Source organism: Ctenopharyngodon idella, chromosome 4 (assembly GCF_019924925.1).
Source record: "Ctenopharyngodon idella isolate HZGC_01 chromosome 4, HZGC01, whole genome shotgun sequence".
Taxonomy (NCBI): domain Eukaryota; kingdom Metazoa; phylum Chordata; class Actinopteri; order Cypriniformes; family Xenocyprididae; genus Ctenopharyngodon; species Ctenopharyngodon idella.
The window spans coordinates 732,365-754,264 of record NC_067223.1 but is presented as its reverse complement, the minus strand read 5'-3'; the positions used below and the strand labels follow the sequence as shown (position 1 = coordinate 754,264).

At 36.3% G+C, this 21,900-nt stretch overlaps 1 protein-coding gene across 3 annotated transcripts in view; it reads right to left on the bottom strand.

Moving 5' to 3' along the window:
- LOC127511046 (sodium- and chloride-dependent GABA transporter 2-like) overlaps window positions 1-21,900 on the bottom strand; it is a 47,647-nt gene that overhangs the window by 6,481 nt on the left and 19,266 nt on the right. For all 3 annotated transcript variants that reach the window (XR_007929825.1, XM_051891374.1, XM_051891375.1), the window contains 13 exons: window positions 21,312-21,441; window positions 20,739-20,958; window positions 19,811-19,945; window positions 18,109-18,249; window positions 16,562-16,670; window positions 15,913-15,975; window positions 14,915-15,044; window positions 12,151-12,285; window positions 3,337-3,440; window positions 3,110-3,234; window positions 1,837-1,949; window positions 1,516-1,647; window positions 1,288-1,390 (listed from right to left, as the gene is read on the bottom strand). Coding sequence is in view for 2 of the 3 variants with exons in the window: in XM_051891374.1 (XP_051747334.1) it covers window positions 1,288-1,390; window positions 1,516-1,647; window positions 1,837-1,949; window positions 3,110-3,234; window positions 3,337-3,440; window positions 12,151-12,285; window positions 14,915-15,044; window positions 15,913-15,975; window positions 16,562-16,670; window positions 18,109-18,249; window positions 19,811-19,945; window positions 20,739-20,937 (1,489 nt within the window). In the remaining variant the exon portion in view is untranslated. The remainder of the gene's footprint in view (window positions 1-1,287; window positions 1,391-1,515; window positions 1,648-1,836; window positions 1,950-3,109; window positions 3,235-3,336; window positions 3,441-12,150; window positions 12,286-14,914; window positions 15,045-15,912; window positions 15,976-16,561; window positions 16,671-18,108; window positions 18,250-19,810; window positions 19,946-20,738; window positions 20,959-21,311; window positions 21,442-21,900) is intronic.

The window sequence follows — 21,900 nt, the reverse complement described above, 5'->3', positions numbered from 1 at the left end:
GTTTGTTTGTGGGTTGTGGGGGTGGGGTCTTTAAATTGCAGAGAGAGTTTTATTTGTTTTATTTAGCATAGGGCTAAAAGATATGCTTACTCAACTTAAACTACTCTGTAAACTAGTTTAGGAATATGTGAATGTTCAATAAACACTCACAAATGTCACACATAATGAGTAGTCATATTGCAATGTAATTACATAGTAATAATTATTTAGTACATGATAATTATGCATTTGCTGCAAGTTTAGAAAAGTTATTTTTGATATACAGTTGCAAGAAAAAGTATGTGAACCGCTTGTAGAATCTGTGAAAATGTGAATAATTTTAACAAAATAAGAGAGATCATTACAAAACTAATAAAAAAGGTTCAAACATTCACTGATGCTCCAGAAGGAAACACAATGCATTAAGAGCCTGGGGGTGAAAACTTTGAATTTGAAGATCAAGGTAAATTATACTTAATTTGTCTTCTGGGAAACATGTAAGCATCTTCTGTTGCTTTCGAAGGGCAGTACTAAATGGAAAAAAAAAAAAGATATTTAAACGAAATAAGAAAAATTTGTACATCTTCATCCTGTTCAAAAGTTTTCACCCCCTGACTCTTAATGCATCGTGTTTCCTTCTGGAGTATCAGTGAATGTTTGAACCTTTTTTATTAGTTGTGTTTGTGTCCCTCAATTGTCCTCAGTGTGAAAAGATGGATATCAAAATCATTCAGTCACTGCTGTAAAGGGTTCAAATATGCAAAAAATCCTTGAAAACTGAAGAATCTGCAGGACCTGGAGGATTTTTCTGAAGAACAGAGCTCAGTTTAACTGCTCAGAACAAACAAGAGACTTATGAACAACCATCACAAAACAAAAAAAAAAACAGTCGTAGATCATTCAGGTAAGAATCAATGGTTCACAAACTTTTGAATGGGGTCATTTTAATAAATTCAGCTATTTTTTGTCTTATGGATTATATGCAAACATCTTTTATGTAAAATATCTTACTCGGGACAGTACTAAATGAAAAATAACATGCATTTTGTATGATCTCTCTTATTTTGTTAAAATTTTTCACATTTTCACAAATTCTGCAAGTGGTTCACATACTTTTTCTTGCAACTGTATAATGTAAAGAATGTTGTTTTTTGTGAAACAGCATTTACAAACCATTTTACTTCCATAATGTGATGTAGAGAAATAAGATGTTCAATAAGAATAATAAAAAAAGATTTTCATACTTTAGTGTATTGTACTGTATGTCAGATACTAGGAATTTCACAGGAAAGTGTTAATGTCTCATACCATAGACCCATGCGACAACAATCGTCTCAAAGCAGGCGATAAAGAGCAAGTTAATTCCACTTGGGCCGTAGGTGTCCATCACAGTGAACAGATGGATTCCTCCCTAAAATATTGCATAAATAAAAGTTAGATAATATCTAAACCTATCATCTAAATAATATCTATCTATCTATCTATCTATCTATCTATCTATCTATCTATCTATCTGTCTGTCTGTCTTCTTTATACCTTTGTGATGAATGGCAGTCCCAGTAAGAAGCAGATGATGGCTATTCCCAACACCAAAACTTCTCGCCGCTTTCTTAGAACTCCAGGAAACAGGTCTGTGAGAGCTGTGGCTAAACTCTCCACACACACAAACTTTAAAAGACATAAATATAATACCTCATACATGCGGTCAACCATAAAGACTCAAAAAAAAAAAAAAAAAAAAAAAATATATATATATATATATTTATTCTTTATGGTTGACCGCATGTATGAGGTATTATATAAAATATCATAAGTTATATATAATATACGTGCATAAGTGATGTTGAATAACTGTACCTGACTGTCAAGGCCCAGCAGGAGTACCATAAGAAAGAAAAGAACAGACCAGAACTGAGGTCCAGGTAACAGAGAGAGGGCTCGAGGATATGCTATGAAAGCTAATCCAACACCTGCAATAAAATAATCATAATAATAAAAAATAAAAAAAAAAATCTTTTTTTAAATTAATGTTACATAACATTGACTATTAATGCATGCTTTATTTAAAAAAAAAAAAAAATCATCAAATTATTAAAAAAAAAAAAAAATTCAAATTTTCCAATTGATTTATTTTTTATCTAATTTTTTTTTTTTTTTTTTTTAGCTAATTTTATTAATAAATGACATCAATATTTTGTGTCTTAAATAATATTCAGACTATACAAGCCACAAGTGTTGGTCTGAGATGCTCTCTTGTGGCCATCAGCAACATAGCAAGAGACCATAATACACTACAGGGCCTCGCTTGCAGTGTTCAGTGAGGTTCAGATCTGAGATTTGTGCAGGTCTTTCCCACTACAATCAGTAAATACTTTTTTTCCCTTTTTTTTTTTTTTCCTCAAAATATGCATAGGGGCATAAAAGTCACTGTGCCCTTTGATACACCCCATTGCACTGTAAACATTTGAAAGTTTTGTGATGGAAAAGATATGAGGTGAGAATATTATGTACATTTCAGTACTTTTGCGAGTGAACAGTACAGAGTCCTTAAAGGGACATGGTGATATATATATATATATATATATATATATATATATATATATATATATATACATATATATATATATATATATACATATATATATATATATATACATATACATATATATTGTTCACTCGCAAAACCTTTGCTTCCCCTGAGAAACGTTTGTGTTCCCCCAAGAAACTTTTGTGTTCGCTCACAAAGAACTCAAAAGTGTTGTGAGTGAAGCCAAAGTTTCTCAGAAGAACGCAAAACATTTGAGAGAGAACGCAAAAACATTGACATATATTTCTTCTTCCCAGCTCATATTTTTTTTCATCACCATGTCCCTTTAGGGGCTCCATAAAGTGAAGTTTCTCAGGGAACACAAATGTTTTGTGAGAGAATGGCAAGTTTCTCTGGGGAATACAATACATTTTTTTTCTTTTGAGAGAACACAAACGTTTTGTAAATGAACACAAAAACATTTAAATAAAATTTTTCCTCACATTTCACATTTTCTTCCATCACCATGTCCCATTAGGGGCTCCATACACATACTGTATTATATCTCGACAGCTAATATAGTCTCGTAATAACAATATCTACCTGATGATACAATATCTTCCATTGGTAGATCTAGCTGATGGGCCATGAACCCCAGAATAGAAAAGACCACAAACCCAGCAAAGATGCTAGTGCAGCTGTTCAAAAGACAGAGTGCTATACAGTCCCTGTGGAACACAGAATACAGAAAAGTGATAAATGATGACTGTTATATGTATCAGGGAGTAAAATGGGTGGGGTGCTGAACATTAATGCAGAAGGTTACTGACTTATAGCAGTCATTGTTGTATTTGTTATAACTGGCCAGCGCTGTGAGGACTCCTTGACACACAGCATATGAGAAAAACACCTGAGTGCCTGCATCACACCATACCTACAGAAAAAGACATGAAGAACATAAGTTCAAACAAATTTACATGATTTACACACAAATCAACATTTTTTTTCTTCCAATTTAGCTGCCCTTTGTAGAAAAAGTAGTACACTTTAGCATACTTTAAAAGTGTCATTTTTGTGGAAATAATACACTTTAAAGAATATAGTGTGAACTGAATGTACTGTTCCCCATCTGTCAGTCACAGATTTACAACGTTATGTCAACTGACAAATGGGGTCTCACTTTTGGGAGCCCCAATCACCTCTGAGTTTTAGAAAAACAGGCAATGGAATTGGCGAGCCACTCCCCTGTACATACGGGTATATAAGATGGTGACACGCATCCACTCATGCATATTTTTGCTTCGGAGTTGAGTAGTTGCACAGCGATCACTTTTCCAATCACCAAAGCAACAAAAGAAAGACGAGTGCTATGGAGATCGTCCTTTCTGGTGGAGAGGGTGCATTCAGCGGGTTTCGCAGTGCACAGTTAAGTGCAGTGAAATTCCCCTGGGCGCTATGTGCTATACTTGGGTCAAACATTTGAGTGGTTCGGCATGCAAATTCCACTTGCCAATTCCATTGGCCATTTTTCTCAAACTCAGAGGGGATTGGGGTCCCCGATTTGTCAGTCGACATAACATCTCCGTTCCCTCCATCAGGTAACCAGTATGCTTTCAGATACTTGAAGTATCACGGTAGGGCGAAAATCATCTCATTTTCTCCTCCAGCTTCAAAATCGTCCGACATTGTTGATTTACCTTTTTTTGTAAAGGCTGTTTGACTTAGTCTTTGCACATTTACTTTGTTGCTCGGTACTTCCGCCTACGTCACGCGTGACTTTTCCAACGTGATTGCGTAATGCACTAGCTCTGCGATGCGCCACGCAAGATGACCATTTGTGGTTAAAAAGTATATAATTTTTTTTTTTTTTTAGAAAATAATGATCATTTCGTTAGTTAAGACCCTTATTCCTCAACTGGGATCCTGTAGAGCCCTTTGAAGCTGCATTGAAACTGCAATTTGGACCTTCAACCTGTTGTACCCTGTTGAAGTTCATTATATGGAGAAAAAGCCAGGAATGTTTTCCTCAAAAACATTAATTTCTTTTCGACTGAAGAAAGAAAGACATAAACATCTTGGTTCTTGGTTCTAACATCTTGCAATTTCATTATTCTGTTGTCTTTGAAATATGGTTAAAATGTGCTGCCAAATGTACTGAAAAAAACATTTATGGTATAGACTAAAATATACTTTAATGTCATTTCTGTTCAAACTTGTATTTCATGTGTTTAATGAAGTTGCACTTCAGTACATTTAAAATCTATAAACTTTAAATGTAATATCGAATAACACTACAGTTATAGTTATAACCAAGTAACACATAATATATGGAAATTAAACTGCACTTAAGTAACCTCAATGTAATTATATATGTGTCAATAAACAATACCAGAGCTCATTTTTCCCTCACTCAAAAACACAAAACATTTATTCTACCCATCAAGTTCTATTAAAAGTGTGCTGGGAACTGCCCAATTTCAGTAAAATGAGTCGTGTAGTCCCATGACAATCCTTTTTTTTCAAATTTAAATGGATGTGCATGCAGTGACATAAAGTTTGTGATGAAATTATCAAGAACCATGTTGCATTAGCTCATTTTAATTAAGTAAATTAATCAAGCAGGAAGATTTTTCTTCCCAGTTTAATCCCAAAACCAAAAGAAGAAATAAATATACTGTATAATTCTAATACAAAGGGGAAAAAGCCCTTGCAGTAGTATTGTTAGGGTACATTTTGGGTCAGGATATGTTTAGAATTGGACTGAGATTTTTTTGCTCCTTTTTTTTTTCTTTTTTTTCCCCCCATTATAGTAATAAGAATGTGGAAGGGGCTGTGTACTTGGTAATTAAGCTTAATTTTATGTACGCAAAATATAATTTATTGTTTTTAATTTAGATTTTGGGGTGAAATTTGACCCAGACATTTCTTTATGATATTTACATCAGACATTTACTGTAGATATCCAGTTTTGTTTGCACCAGTTTGAGCAAGGAACTCCTTGAATGGGCCTCTAGTCTGCTGCACATCTGGTTACTATAAGCAGGGTTACAGGGTTGACATCCTCCAATTCAGTTTCGTAATGCTAGTGTTTATTAACTTTTCCAAGACTGTATACACGATACCCTCTCCGCCTATATATTTATACACACTTCCAGTGTGTCTGCATTGTCTCTGAGGAGGCAAGGGGGAAAAAAAGAAGGAAAATAAAACAGCAAATATTGCTAAATATTCAAAAGTTTTTAACTAATCATTCATTTTCATAACATTATTCTGTCCTACAGTGACACCAGTGGATGAAGTTTCAAAGGAAGACATCATCTTTAATGCCTTCTTTATGCTCATTGTGTTCTCTTTGAGATCCAAAACAGGGATGAGACTGTAATTTCGAAGGTAGAAGAACTCTGAAATCTGGCTGTGATTCTGGTGTATCCTGATCTTGGTAACACTTTACAATAAGGTTCATTAGTTAAACATTAGTTAATGTGTTAACTAACATGAACTAACCATGAGCAATACATTTGCTACTGTATTTACCAATCTTCGTTAATGTTAGTTAATGAAAATACAGCTGTTCATTGTTTGTTCATGTTAGTTCACAGTGCATTAACTAATGTTAACAAGATTTTAATAATGTATTAGTAAATGTTGAAATTAACATTAACAAAGGTTAATAAATGCTCTATAAGTGCAGTTCATTATTAGTTCATGTTAACTAATGTAGGTAACTAATGAACCTTATTGTAAAGTGTTACCCTGATCTTCTTCCAAAAAAAGCTTTGAAGGGGGGCGCGGCACCCCGTTCTAAAAACCACTGAACTTTTTGATTGAGGACAATTGCTAAATGGATATGAAATGTGTGTACTGGGTCAAACAAAAAACGGACTAGAACATACATATTTTTAGGTGTTGTTGTTGTTGTTAATGATAATAATTTGTGGAAATAAAGATATTAAACAAAATATTCTCGTAACACTTTACAATTGTTGTTGTTTAGTCACCCAGTCGTGCCCGACTCTTTGCGACCCCATGAAGTACAGCATGCCAGGCCTCCCTGTCTTCCACAATCTCCTTGAGTCTGCCCAAATTAATGTGTATTGCTTCTGTGATGCTATCTAACCATCTCCTCCTCTGCCTTCCCCTTCTCCTTTTGCCTTCAATCAATCCTAGCATCAAGGTCTTTTCTAATGAGTCCCCTCTTCTCATTAGGTGGCCGAAGTATTTGAGCTTTAGCTTCAGTACCTGTCCTTCTAATGAACAGTCAGGGTTGATTTCCTTTAGGACTGACTGATTTGATCTCCTTGCAGTCCAAGGGACTCTCAAAAGTCTTCTCCAGCACCACAGTTCAAAAGCATCAATTCTTCCACGCTCAGCCTTCCTTATGATCTAACTCTCACAGCCATACGTTACTACTGGGAAAACCGTAGCCTTGACTATACAACACTTTACAAAACCAGTGCACTAATATTCTAATATACTAATAATATACAGTTACTGCTATGATAAAAAATACACTTACTTGTAGGTTTAAAATTCTACATATGGCAACAACAACAAATATTCAACAACAAATATTTTAGCAAAAGTATATTTTAGTCAGAATTATTGCGCTCCTATTCTATTGCACTCCGTCTGTTTGGCGCGCTCCTTCGCAGAAGTTAGTGCTTGCAGAAGTCTCGTCCACTCCTAACAGCAAAATGGAAATATTTGGAAAGTAATGGATGTAACTTCAGTTTAAAGATTATTAATAGAGATATGTTTGTTCCCATCAATCGCTGCACAAGTTAAGGTTACGTATAATGACAAAAGCACGTTAGTGCTAGCCCTCCCGGAACCCAAAGAGATTATATTGCAGTGCCTGCAGTTTGAAAAAAAAAAAAAAAAAGAAAAAACGTATTAGTATGGAGGTCTATAAGAACACTCTGGGCCCAAAAAGGGGTGATACTTCACAGAACGTGACTTGATGCTGACTGGACTATATATCCAGAGGCAGAATAAACAGTATAGAACAGTGACAGCTAGCATAACTCTGTGGTAGAATGTGATTGAAAAAATCCGTCCCTTTCACACTTTGTTGGTGTGTCACTCTATCGCCCTAAAGAAGAAACTGCCCCTGGTCTAGACTGTACAAAGTCAATAGTACCCATTATAATCACTGGATGTGGCGCGATGCTACACGACAAAACACCCTGACAGAAAACTGATGCTACATTCTATTTTTGATGTACTCCAAGCTCTTGCGCTACTTCTGTTACAAAGGACAAATGGACTTGCAATGGTCTGTCATATCCAGTGTAGACAGCTGATGCAGCAAGCTACGATAATGGTTGCGTCCATTTTAAATCTGGTCTAACAGCTGTCAGTAGTTCAGATTCTGGTGTGCTGATATTTGTGTGCAGTCCAACTTACCCATCCTTCAAACGCATTCCCTGACATTACATTCACTGCATGTGCAACTGCCCCACAGACCTTTACAGGGGATGTCAAAACCCATAACCATAATGACATATTACTAAACAATTAGTTACTAGTCATGTGCCTCAACAAGTAAAATCATAACATAATGATACCTTTGCAAATCATTAGCTAATGATTAATTAAACTAGACAACTGGAAGTTGAAGTACATGGCTTTGAGCAATTGTGGTAATTAACACGTTAATTTACACTATTAGTTAATACTATGTTATTAAAGAATCAATACATTATGACATTTAATTATTAGCAATTCATATATTACTTAATCTATTAAGCATATAGACTCTTTATTAGTTGCTGATGCAGGAATCATTCATTAATGGTTTAGTTCTTCATGAGTCATACATTAACATGTGATTATCTGTGCATTAGTTAAACATGAATTAATGCATACAGTATTAGTGCACCCATATTGTAAAGTGTTACCATAACTTGTAACAAATATACTGTAAAATAAAGTGTTCTTATTCTTGCTATTGTCACAGTCATGTCTTTGTTAGTTTTATTGAGCTATTGTTTAATTTCTAGTCATGGTTTTCTTTGTCTTTGTTTTGCCTGTGTTCTAGTTAATTATTAGTTGTCATGGTTTCTGTCTCACCTGTTCCCTGTTCTGTTAATGATCTTCCCTTGTGTATTTAAGCCCTTAGTTTTTTGTTCCGCACTAACGTTTATGGTTTATGTGTAGTGTTATTACCCTTTGTGTTTTACTAAAGTCTATTTCATCATTCATTCTGCGTCATGCATCATCATTCCTGGGATGTACCCCTGACAACTATATTATTGTAATTATTATTTTTGAAACAATGTAAAGAATGGTTATATACTTGATAATCTTTTCATTATTCTTTTGTGTGTGTGTTCTAATCCTATTCTTATTCCTAAAATTAATATTTGTGCCCAACTGCTAAAACATTAAATAGAATGAACAAAAATTCATTTTACACTCAAAAATGAGCATGGACTCTGCTTCTTCATTTCCATTGTCCACCAGGCATAACTGTTGCGAGTGGCAGAAGTAATACTGAATGGAGGACAACCTAAAACAACTCTTTGACTGTTACATAACCCACAATCCAATATTTGTTGTCTGCTGCTTCCCTACTTCACTTTTCCAAATGCCTTCAGTCTAAATTCAACAAACATATTCTTTTACACCTCCCTACTGTACTGCATATCCAGGACAAACCCCACGAGACAAACATGGCTCCCCTCCACAACCAAAAGCACACCTCCCACGCATTCCATCGCTTTTTTGCTTCATTTTCTCATCAAACTTTATTTTGTGTTGCGGTGAAAGCAAAGAAAATCCCTCTCTAAGATAATAATTATTCATAATAATAATGTTGTCACTTGCATTGAGAAAAGAATTACTACTGTAAATCTGTTACTACTGTAGAAACTCTTTCAGAAAACAAAGTTACATATTTTGGTCTCATGCGCATCTGTTTTCCCTTCTAGTTCTGTATACAGACTTTGCCTGAGGCTCACAGAATTAAACCTCCCTGTTTGAAACCATTATAAAATCATCACAGTCAAGAAGTTCTTAAAACCATTAATAGGTCATTTGCACTGAATGAATTCCATGGATTCTGATCCAACCAAACCACCCTCATGGGCCAGATTTACACATTTGGACTTTTCTACACATGATACATCAATGAAATATTCACTGTCTTACAAGTCAACATAGCAGTGTACTGTTCCATGAAAGGCACATGACTGCATATGACAAATTTATCTATACAATTTCACTTTTGTGTCAGAGTTCTGTCACTTTGGTCAGTTTATTCTTGGTTTGGTGACAGAGCTCTGACCTATTGTCACAGTGACAATAGGAGTGTTTACAGTTCCGAGTTCGCTCTGTGCTCTCTGGTGTCATTGTGTAAGTGTACAGTTTTGAGTACGCTTGAGCCGTGTGTACTTCTGTCCGCATGTGTTGTGTTTTGTGTGGCACACGGTTTGTGTTTACGACAGTGAAAATGCAGTGTGATTTTGGGCTCGGTGCTACAAGTCCGGGACTATTAGCCTAGCCTGGCACGTTGAAAGCCCCGGCTCGCACTGGCCTGACAGTGGAAAAAGCGGCTAATGGCTGTGCGAAGTTGCTGGATATTGGCAGGAACTGGAACACGCTGTTGTATACGCTGATCCAGAGCATCCCAAACATGCTCAATGGGTGACATGTCCGGTGAGTATGCTTGCCATGCAAGAACTGGGATGTTTTCAGCTTCCAGGAATTGTGTACAGATCCTTGCAACATGGGGCCGTGCATTATCATGCTGCAACATGAGGTGATAGTCGTGGATGAATGGCACAACAGTGGGCCTCAGGATCTTGTCACGGTATCTCTGTGCATTCAAAATGCCATCAATACAATGCACTTGTGTTCGTTGTCCATAATATACGCCTGCCCATATCATAACCCCATGGCTGGTGGCTGGTCTCAGAAGATCTTGGAGGTGAAGATGCTGGATGTGGAGGTCTTGGGCTGGTGTGGTTACACGAGGTCTGCGGTTGTGAGGCCAGTTGGATGTACTGCCAAATTCTCTGAAACGCCTTTGGAGACGACTTATGGTAGAGAAATGAACATTCAATTCACGGACAACAGCTCTGGTGGACATTCCTGCAGTCAGCATGCCAATTGCACGCTCCCTCAAAACTTGCGACATCTGTGGCATTGTGCTGTGTGATAAAACTGCACATTTTAGAGTGGCCTTTTATTGTGGCCAGCCTAAGGCACACCTGTGCAATAATCATGCTGTCTAATCAGCATCTTGATATGCCACACCTGTGAGATGGATGGATATCTCGGCAAAGGAGAAATGCTCACTAACACAGATTTAGACAGATTTGTGAACAATATTTGAGAGAAATAGGCCTTTTGTGTACATAGAAAAAGTCTTAGATCTTTGAGTTCAGCTCATGAAAAATGGGGGCAAAACCAAAAGTGTTGCGTTTATAATTTTGTTCAGTGTATAAACACTTCACTCCTTCAAGTGGACTATATTAGTGGAATAATGTAGGGAATAGTGAATGAGGGTATGGGGTGACTTCGAACACAGCTCAAGAGCTGAAATGAATGTGTCAGATAAGGGAGATGTCCAAAATTGTGTATTGTTGAGTTGCCTCCAGGAACAGTGTGGGGAAACACTGGTCTGGCAGTATGACGTATAGTAGGGTGCTCAATCCTCTTCCTGGAGATCTACCTTCATGCAAAGTTCAGCTCCAACCCTAATTAAACACACCTGAAGCCGCCAATTAAGATCTTCAGGAGCACTAAACAGGGTTACAGGACAGGTGTGTTGAAATCAAACTCTGCAAGAAGTTAGGGCTGCATCTCAATCAGCTTCCTAGGTAGAGTTTAGCTCCAAAGAGAATGCAATTTTAGCGCCACTTACTGGACATTTAATTTTGAAAGTGCTGTGAAATGTGCAAGAACCAATGCAATATAATTTTGCAGAAATGCCGCCTCAGCCACATTTTTCCAATGTGCATTGAAATTGTGTGTAGCAGAAGAAAAGGCAAGAGTAGGCAAGTTTTGGGACATACTACACGTCATAAAATTGGGAGCGCTTTGTCGCATAGCTACGTCCATCCAGCTGTCAGTCATCTTGTCACAATAAACATCTTCATACAGACTCCTCATTTCATTTACACTACTCAACAAATTTCTTCCTACCAAATAAAGATGATGACACATTGATCTGCCAGTTGTGGGTCTTTTATGCACAGAATTCTGTTCCTGTTTATTTTGCATAAAGATGCATTTAATAGTTAATGGCCAAATGTATCAATCAGTGTTGTAGTTGAGACCAGCTTGCTTCAAGTTAGAGCAGGGGTGGGCAACTCTGGCCCTCAAAACCAATTTTCCTGAAGAGCTTAGCTCCAACTCTAATCAAACATACCTGAACAAGTTAAGCAAGGTCTTCAGGATTACAAGAAAGCTACAGACAGGTGAGTTTGATCAGGGTTGGAGCTAAACTCTGAAGGAAAATGGAGTTGCCAAGTCCTGCATTAGAGTGTGCATGGATCTGCACTTCGAAAACCATCCGGGTGTCTTTGGGATACTAATTTCAACATATCATAGTATGGGACATATACTAATTCTAATCTCAGATACTATTTAGGGTGGATAGCATGTGAATTGGGATGCAGAAATTGTGATCCACTTACATCAGGACTGGAGAGTTTACTGATGTCAGGATACAGGTAATAAGAAATCCCAGTTGCAGCCCCTGGCAGAGTCACTCCTCTGATGCAAAGGATGAACAGCATTAAGTAGGGGAATGTAGCAGTGAAGTACACAACCTATGAAACATTGACACACATATCAAGTTAATTAAGAGACTTTTCTATAATACTCTAATCTCATTGTATGATCTTCTAGTGATCTTTCTGCAGTGCTAAATTCATTTAAAGATCAGCTATGAATCTAACACCGTGTCTACACTGGGCACGGCCGTTGTTGCAGCTTGAGGCTGCCTTTGTGGGTGATTGCCAATACATTGCTTTGCCATTTCTAAGGTATACTGAGTTTATACTGAGGTTTTAACCTGATAGCACACCTACATTGCAGAGACATGCTGTGAAAATGTATTTTTCAGAGTGCAATCTGCAATACATCTCTAAAACATTTCCTGTCAGATGTTATTGGTAATTTAGAAAATGTTTATGATTTAAAATGTATGTAAAACAGCTTACTTGTGATTTTTATCAGATGTTTGTCCACAACAGAGGCTTTCCAGATGAAACACACTCTTTAAAAGACATCTTGGAAATATCTATCTGCTATCTAGAATGTTGTTTCAGTATGTGCATTCTAAGATACAGTGGGTACGGAAAGTATTCAGACCCCCTTAAATTTTTCACTCTTTGTTATATTGCAGCCATTTGCTAAAATCATTTAAGTTCATTTTTTTTTCTCATTAATGTACACACAGCACCCCATATTGACAGAAAAACACAGAATTGTTGACATTTTTGCAGATTTATTAAAAAAGAAAAACTGAAATATCACATGGTCCTAAGTATTCAGACCCTTTGCTGTGACACTCATATATTTAACTCAGGTGCTGTCCATTTCTTCTGATCATCCTTGAGATGGTTCTACACCTTCATTTGAGTCCAGCTGTGTTTGATTATACTGATTGGACTTGATTAGGAAAGCCACACACCTGTCTATATAAGACCTCACAGCTCACAGTGCATGTCAGAGCAAATGAGAATCATGAGGTCAAAGGAACTGCCTGAAGAGCTCAGAGACAGAATTGTGGCAAGGCACAGATCTGCCCAAGGTTACAAAAAAAATTCTGCTGCACTTAAGGTTCCTAAGAGCACAGTGGCCTCCATAATCCTTAAATGGAAGACGTTTGGGACGACCAGAACCCTTCCTAGAGCTGGCCGTCCGGCCAAACTGAGCTATCGGGGGAGAAGAGCCTTGGTGAGAGAGGTAAAGAAGAACCCAAAGATCACTGTGGTTGAGCTCCAGAGATGCAGTCGGGAGATGGGAGAAAGTTATAGAAAGTCAACCATCACTGCAGCCCTCCACCAGTCGGGGCTTTATGGCAGAGTGGCCCTACGGAAGCCTCTCCTCAGTGCAAGACACATGAAAGCCCGCATGGAGTTTGCTAAAAAAAACACCTGAAGGACTCCAAGATGGTGAGAAATAAGATTCTCTGGTCTGATGAGACCAAGATAGAACATTTTGGCCTTAATTCTAAGCGGTATGTGTGGAGAAAACCAGGCACTGCTCATCACCTGTCCAATACAGTCCCAACAGTGAAACATGGTGGTGGCAGCATCATGCTGTGGGGGTGTTTTTCAGCTGCAGGGACAGGACGACTGGTTGCAATCGAGGGAACGATGAATGCGGCCAAGTACAGGGATATCCTGGACGAAAACCTTCTCCAGAGTGCTCAGGACCTCAGACTGGGCCGAAGGTTTACCTTCCAACAAGACAATGACCCTAAGCACACAGCTAAAATAACGAAGGAGTGGCTTCACAACAACTCCGTGACTGTTCTTGAATGGCCCAGCCAGAGCCCTGACTTAAACCCAATTGAGCATCTCTGGAGAGACCTAAAAATGGCTGTCCACCAACGTTTACCATCCAACCTGACAGAACTGGAGAGGATCTGCAAGGAGGAATGGCAGAGGATCCCCAAATCCAGGTGTGAAAAACTTGTTGCATCTTTCCCAAAAAGACTCATGACTGTATTAGATCAAAAGGGTGCTTCTACTAAATACTGAGCAAAGGGTCTGAATACTTAGGACCATGTGATATTTCAGTTTTTCTTTTTTAATAAATCTGCAAAAATGTCAACAATTCTGTGTTTTTCTGTCAATATGGGGTGCTGTGTGCACATTAATGAGGAAAAAAATGAACTTAAATGATTTTAGCAAATGGCTGCAATATAACAAAGAGTGAAAAATTTAAGGGGGTCTGAATACTTTCCGTACCCACTGTATTAGGTGGTTGCGAGTTGTTTGCTAAGGTGTTCTGTTTTTTTTTTTTTTTTTTTTATAGCATGCTGCTATGTGGTTGCTACTGTAGGTTGTTCTGAGGGGTTTCTAGGGTGTTTTTATGTGGTTGTTGAGGTATTTTGGGCTGTTTTTAGTTTGATACTATAGTATACATCATTGGGTGGTTTGAGTGGTTGCTATGCTGTTGCTAAAATGATTTGAATGACTGTTAGCATGCTACTATTTGGTTGTAAGTGTGTTATCAGTGATTAAGTGATTGCTAGTGTGTTATGAATGGTTGCTCAAAACACTCCATAGCTTTTGGTCCCTAGATAAGTTTCAGCTTCTTCAATGTAAGTCTATGGCTTTTCATAGTTTTTGTTTATGATGAGCACAAAATATGACATGTTTTCTAAATGTTTTTTCTTGATTATTTCATTAGCAAACAGTTGGACACACATGAGCATCAGCTGACCTTGCCTGTGGTCTTTACTCCTTTAAAAATGCAGAAATAACAGATGACCCAAGCCAACAGAAGACACATGGCAAGATCAGCATTTACGCTCCCCAAACCACCACTGTCTGTCATCCGCAACATACGATGGCTGAGGGTACACAGATACACACACACAGATTATAAACAAAACATTTTCATTTTATTTCCATGCATGTCAAGACTCAAAGTTTTAGATTTCTAGTTTTAGGATAAACCTAGGGCATTAAATACAAATCTGCTAGATATAGATGTATCTTTCCCGTGATTTAGTTTTGTGGGGGTTAGTTTAGGAAACTGCACAAACTATAAACATGTTGTTTTCATTGAGTTCTCTGGCTCTGTGCTTCAGCCCAGATTTCTCAATATCCCGTGTCTGCATGATGAAACACTAAATGTCTTTGTCTCACAGATGTTAGATGTTTTTCATTTTTTCCCACCCTTTATAAGGGTAGGGGTTATCTCTCTCATAGTCCAGGACTTGGGAGAGAACTAACAGTAAATTATGTGAATTTTCTGACATTACCAAAAAGTTTCAAAAGTAACTGACTGACACTAAAGCAAGTTTCACATTGTTAAAATGAAAAATATGTAGTTATTTCCATAAGGAGTTATTGCTACCTGAAACTGGTAATAAATATAAATAATTGTATAATGTTATTTTTATTTTATTTTTGGTTTTGTTAAAAAATAAAATAAAATAAAAAATAACAAAATGATTATATAGGTTTCATAATAAAAATAATTAAATAATAATTTCCTCCTTAAAAAGATACAATATCATTACAAAAAATATGTAGTATATTATTATGTACTATGAATGTAGGATATTAATTTCATTAAGTAATGTTTAAATAATAGCTTACAATTAAATGCATAAATCCCAAAGATAGATATAGGTTGCTGAGAGCCAAAGAAATTTGTGGCAGTAATGCATATACAGTATTTGAAATGTTTAGGTAGGAAATTATTTATCTTACAGCCAGTACTCTTGTTCGGAGGAGGTCACTTTAAAAGGTGGCCATTCGGATTCATTTTGGAAACTGATGAAAGAAAGACATAAAGAGAGTTGAGTTCACCAAAGTTTTTCAAGGGCAGTCTTTTCAAACAAAAACAACTGTTTCTGTTTCTGAATTAAGATAAGTTATCTACACTAAAAAATATTTCTATTTTAAAAAACCCTCTGCTGACAAAAACATCTTAACCCAGCCTAATTTGGTTTTCTGTTATTTACTGGTTTAGGATGATCTAGTTGGTCTCCAAATTTTAAGCTATTTTCTTTCAGCAGCGCATTAACAGAAAAACACAAAGAGCTTTATATTATCAAGTACAAAACATACAATATTGGTTTCAGTGAAATGTTAAAACTCTCTAGGCCATATTCAAATACACCTGGATCTATCTGTGGGTTCTTTTCATTTACCTGTTAGGCAAGTCCAAACAAAGAATAAATAATTCTTTCTAAATGCATTACAAAAGGGACTTTGTTTAGGGAGTATTAACTACAAGTGTGTTTTCAGTCATCTAAAGCCTGAATCCAAAGAACATCTTCCATGACCATGCAAACATCTGGGAGAACAACAGGCAGTGCAAGGTTTTATTTTGTACTCTGTTGTTAAGTGAGGTTACCTCATGCTGTAGTTGTCACCAAATTGATCCGTCTTATTGTACAGGAATGACCAGTCAGCATCAGGTCTGTGCACACCTGTGTATGTAGCACTTATATTTTGGCAGTTCACTGTTGATAAAATGGGAGATCAAAATTTACTCTAAATTTATATGGGTCAGTAATATGTAATTGTAATAAATCAGTAATAAGTAATTGTGATTTCAGTAACACTTTATTTTGATGGTCCCTTCTGAACATTCTGTTGACTATAAGTAACTTTGCAACTACAAGTCAACTAACTGTTATTAGAGTATTAGTAAACTGTCTGCTTAATATCTGCTAACTCTGTATTGTGATGGTTCCCCAACATACATGCTATAAGTAAATTTGCAATACATGTCAACTTTTTCTAACCCTAACCCTACCAGTCTACTAATACTCTATTAACACTCTAATGAGAGTTAGTAGACTTGTAGGTGCAACATTACTTATAGTCAACAGAATGTGTTAAAGGGACCATCAAAATAAAGTGAAACCGTGATTTCTTTATTTCTTGTAATTACGATTTTATACCACAGAATTGTAACTTTATTTCACATAACTGCGGCTTTAGTTCTTGTAATTGTAACTTTATTTCTTGTAACTGTGACTTTATATCTCAACTGTAAATGTATTTCTCATAATAGCAACTTCATTACTCATTGCAATTTTATTTCTTGTAATTGTGACAATATGTCTGACAATTGCAATTTTACTTCTCGAAATTGTGACTATTTCTTGTAATTGTAACTATTTTTCATTAAGACTTTATTTTTTTGTAATTGCATTTTTTATCCCACAATTACAACTTTATTTCATGTAACTGTGACTATTATGATTGTGAATTTTTTCTTGTAATTGCGACACTTTCTTGTAATTGCAACATTATTTCTCATAGTTGTAACTTTAACTATTTTAACTATTTCTTGTAATTGAAAACTTTATCTTACAATGTGACTTCAAGTCTCACAACTGCAACTTCATCTTACAATGTGACTTTATTTTTTGCAATTGCAACTTTTTATCTCACAATTACAACTTTCACATAATTGTGACTATTTCTTGTAATTGTGACTTTATTTCTCATGATTGAAACATTATTTCTCATAGTTGTGACTTTATTTCTTGAAATGTGACTTTGTCTTACAATGTGACTTATTTCATAATTGCACATTTATTACATAATTGTTTAAATTTAAATGTATTACATAATTATTACATAATTGCATCTTTATATATATATATATATACACACACACACACAAATTTAGAAAAGTGCTAATTTTCCTCAACGAACCACACAATGTGAAGTATCATTCATGAGAGCACAAACTGTGCGGGACGAGCTACAAACCAAAAGTTTGAAAATTCTGCAGCATGAAGCAAAAAGCAGTTGATATTGTTGTATTCAAAGCTGAAATATTTGTGTGCCATTGGGCAAGCCTGAAACTGCTTGACAGTTATTCAAATGTCTTAAGCCCACATGAATAGAGTTTATAAATGCATTACATAATACAATGAACCACACCTGTGTTCCAATAGTTGTCACAGGAAGTCCAAGGTAGAGTGCTCCAGAAACAGTTGAATAGATAAAACAGAGCCCAGGCCAGGACCACAATGTAATATATATTTAGATAAATCACTATAACTTGGGACGCAACACCTACACCTGTGAACAAAAACTAGTTTGTGTGAGAAAATCCACATGTGCAAAATAATACACACTCTTCACCATAAATTAACTTCATTTAAATTATTAGTTCACTTTCAAATGAAAATTACCCCAAGCTTTACTCACCCTCAAGCCATCTTAGGTGTATATGACTTTCTTCTTTCTGATGAACACAATCGGAGATATATCAATAAATATCCTGACGCATCCAAGCTTTATAATAGCAGTGAGCGGGACCAACGAGTATGTAGCTGAGGAAAGTGCTTCCATCCACATCCATCTATCATAAATGTACTCCATACGGCTCCGGGGGGTTAATAAAGGCCTTCTGAAGCGAAGCGATGTGTTTATGTAAAAAAAAAAAAAAAAAAAAAAAAAAAAAATCCATATTTAACCGCCTTCTGTATTCAACTTATGGAAAAAAAATTTAACTGCCGTTGCATCAGTTAAGCTTTTTCCGTAAGTTGAATAGAGAACGGATAGGACGTAGCATAAGCTTTTTGAACTGCGAGAGTTTTACATTTTCTTTGTAAGTTGAATACAGAAGGAGGTCTGGCGGAAGCTAGATATTTTACTTCATAACTTATTAAATATGGATTTTTGTTTTTTTTTTTCACAAACGCATCGCTTCGCTTAAGAAGGCCTTTATTAAGGCCCCCCCAGAGCCATGTGGAGTACACGTTTATGATGGATGGATGTGGATGGAGGCCTTTCTTCAGCTTCATACTCGTTGGTACCTCTCACTGCCATTATAAAGCTTGAATGCGTCAGAATATTTATTAATATATCTCCGATTGTGTTCATCAGAAAGAAGAAAGTCATGATGGCTTGAGGGTGAGTAAAGCTTGGGGTAATTTTCATTTGAAAGTGAACTAATCCTTTAATTCCTGGAAGTAATGATTAGTTTAACCCAAAATGAAAATTCTGTCATTAATTACTCATCCTCATGTCGTTCCACACCCGTAAGACTTTTGTTCATCTTCAGAACACAAATGAAGATCTTTTTGATGACAGAATGCTGTCAGATTTCCCTCCATTGACTGCATTTGTAACTTCCAATTTGTCGATTTCATTTAGGCTTTTACTCGCATGTAAACACTGATCAGCGAACATAAGCAGAAGCTCAACCGAACCTGAATAACGCACAAGAACAAACCTCTTCCGGAAGCTCAAACGTGCTGTGTAACCAATGAGGTTCATTCTTATGTGTTACGCAGCATGTCTGAGCTTCTGGAAGAGGTTTGCCAAGCCAGATCATAACAAGCCATTGATTTTCTTCAGAAAATTTGGACTAAACCGCTCGATTCATATGGATTAGTTTTCCGATCTCTTTGAAGCATCAAAGTGGTAGTTGCAAAGGCAGTCAAAGTAATGAAATCTGACAGCATTCTGTCATCAAAAAGATCTTCATTTGTGTTCCGAAGATGAACAAAAGACTTACGGGTGTGGAACGACATGAGGGTGAGTAATTAATGACAGAATTTTCATTTTGGGGTAAACTAACCCTTTAAAGACATGTACTTTATTTTGTAGATCCATTTATGGAAGCATAAGTCACCTTCAAACATGGGGCAGATTTTTCTCCAAGCAGTGATGCCCCCTTCACTGGTGTATTGACCTAACGCTGTCTCAAGGAAGAATACTGGGATTCCACAAAAGAAGAGAAAGATGAAATAAGGAATGAAGAAAACACCTGGAGAGACAAAAATGAGTTAGTTATTTGCCCTAAATAGGCTCAAAAGTCTTGTTGCCATTATCTTTAATGGTTGTAACAGAACATCCCAAATGTCATCAAATATACAATGTTCACCAAACTGTAGCTTCTCTGGATCACATGTGAATAAGGAGCTTAAGGGTAAATGGAAGAAAACTCATTAACTTTGACATCATTTGTTTATCAAGATCTTAAAAAACATTAGATTAGTTTTTTTAACTAATATCACTTTTGCCTACTTATTTACACAATTGTTTTTATTAATAAGAATACTGTTAAATTGTATTTATTTTTTTGTTGATTGTTTCTTTTTATTAATTAGTTGAGAGAAGCCCAGAGTGTGCAGAGCTGCAATCTAGGTGGCTAAAATATATGTATGAATATACAAATATAATAATAATATTCATAGCACAAATGTTTAATTTATTGAGTAAGAATATTGGGTTTAAACACTGTAATAGTGATGTTTGTAAGCACCAATAAAAAGCAAAAAATAAAAATAAACCAAAAAAGGGGTATGGGGTCGTATCAGCATGTGCTCGGGGGGAACAGTCCATGATGTGTAACAAAAATTCGTTCTGAGCATTGCTGAAGAACACAGAGGTCTATTGATTATCTTATGAAGCATGGGCTTCAGCTCTGATGTGCTGGAATTTAAAGGTCATATCCATCTCATGGTGCAGGCTTTCAAAACGCCTCTTTTTATTTCCATGATACACTTCTTCAACAGCCCTACTTCACAACCTTCACTCTACCACAAACTTTCTCTTACCGCCTCCATTTTTGTAGCACAGGTAAGGGAAGCGCCACACGTTCCCCAGGCCGATAATCTCCCCAGCCATGGAAAGCAGGAACTCAGTCTTGTTGGCCCATTTCTCCCTGACCTCGGGTATGCTTTCTGTGCTCCCTTTCTGAGCCTCAGGCTCCATAGCTTCCCCATCAGCAATGCCTCCATCTCTAGTCTCCTCCATGGCCCTTTTCTATTTACCTCTCTGTAAGCATTCAGTTTATTATGAGTTATTAAAAGTACATCAGCATGCAGAACAGTGAGCCTGCTTTTTTGTGGATAAGTTTTTGCAAAGTATTCTTTGTTTTTTTGCTTTGAACTAATGATCATATAAGCATACTTACATTCAGTAATGGAACTAACATTTACAACTTAATATTTTCAAATTTAATATTTTGTACTTGTATATATAAACTGTTTTTCAAGAAATAACAGTGAATGAATGTTTACATGGAATTATTAAATGAATCTCACTCTCCAAAGAGAAATGATACATAACAGAAACAGTTTAAAATGGATAATAATTAAAAATCCAGACAAAAAAATCCTTGGACTTACCGAAGTTTGTGGACCGTTCCCTAACATGCATGCACAGAGTGTCAGTGCAGAGTGCAGTATTCTTGAGTGCTGCACGCAATAAGGAGAGGGAGAGGGCGTGACGTGCAGGGGTGTCCTGTAGCATTACAATCTGGAGTACAAGATATGTGAAACTTGCTTCTTGCCAGCATATCTGCTGTCTATAGCACAGACAATTACTTACATTTTGAAATGTAAGTAACGTTAGAGCTGTAGTCATAAATCAACAATAATAAAAACGCAACAGTTATGTTATATAAGGTTATATAAGGTCACTGTTATATATAGTCAAACCGAGGAGGCACGTGCCCTCTCAGATTTATTACCACAAATTAAATTTAAATGCACTGCAGCCTAAAAAAGACAAACATTAATATATATGTATTGATATACAAATTTCAACAGCTGCTAAATTCGTTCGCTGTAGGCTTGCGCTGATTCAAAGGCTGCCATGCGCTCATTTATCATTTATCTCAACCAAAGATCACAACTGTTCAGTGTTTACAGTCATATAAGGTTTATTCATGTTTCTGATATTAAAATACCTACTAGCAAATAAATAAATAAACTT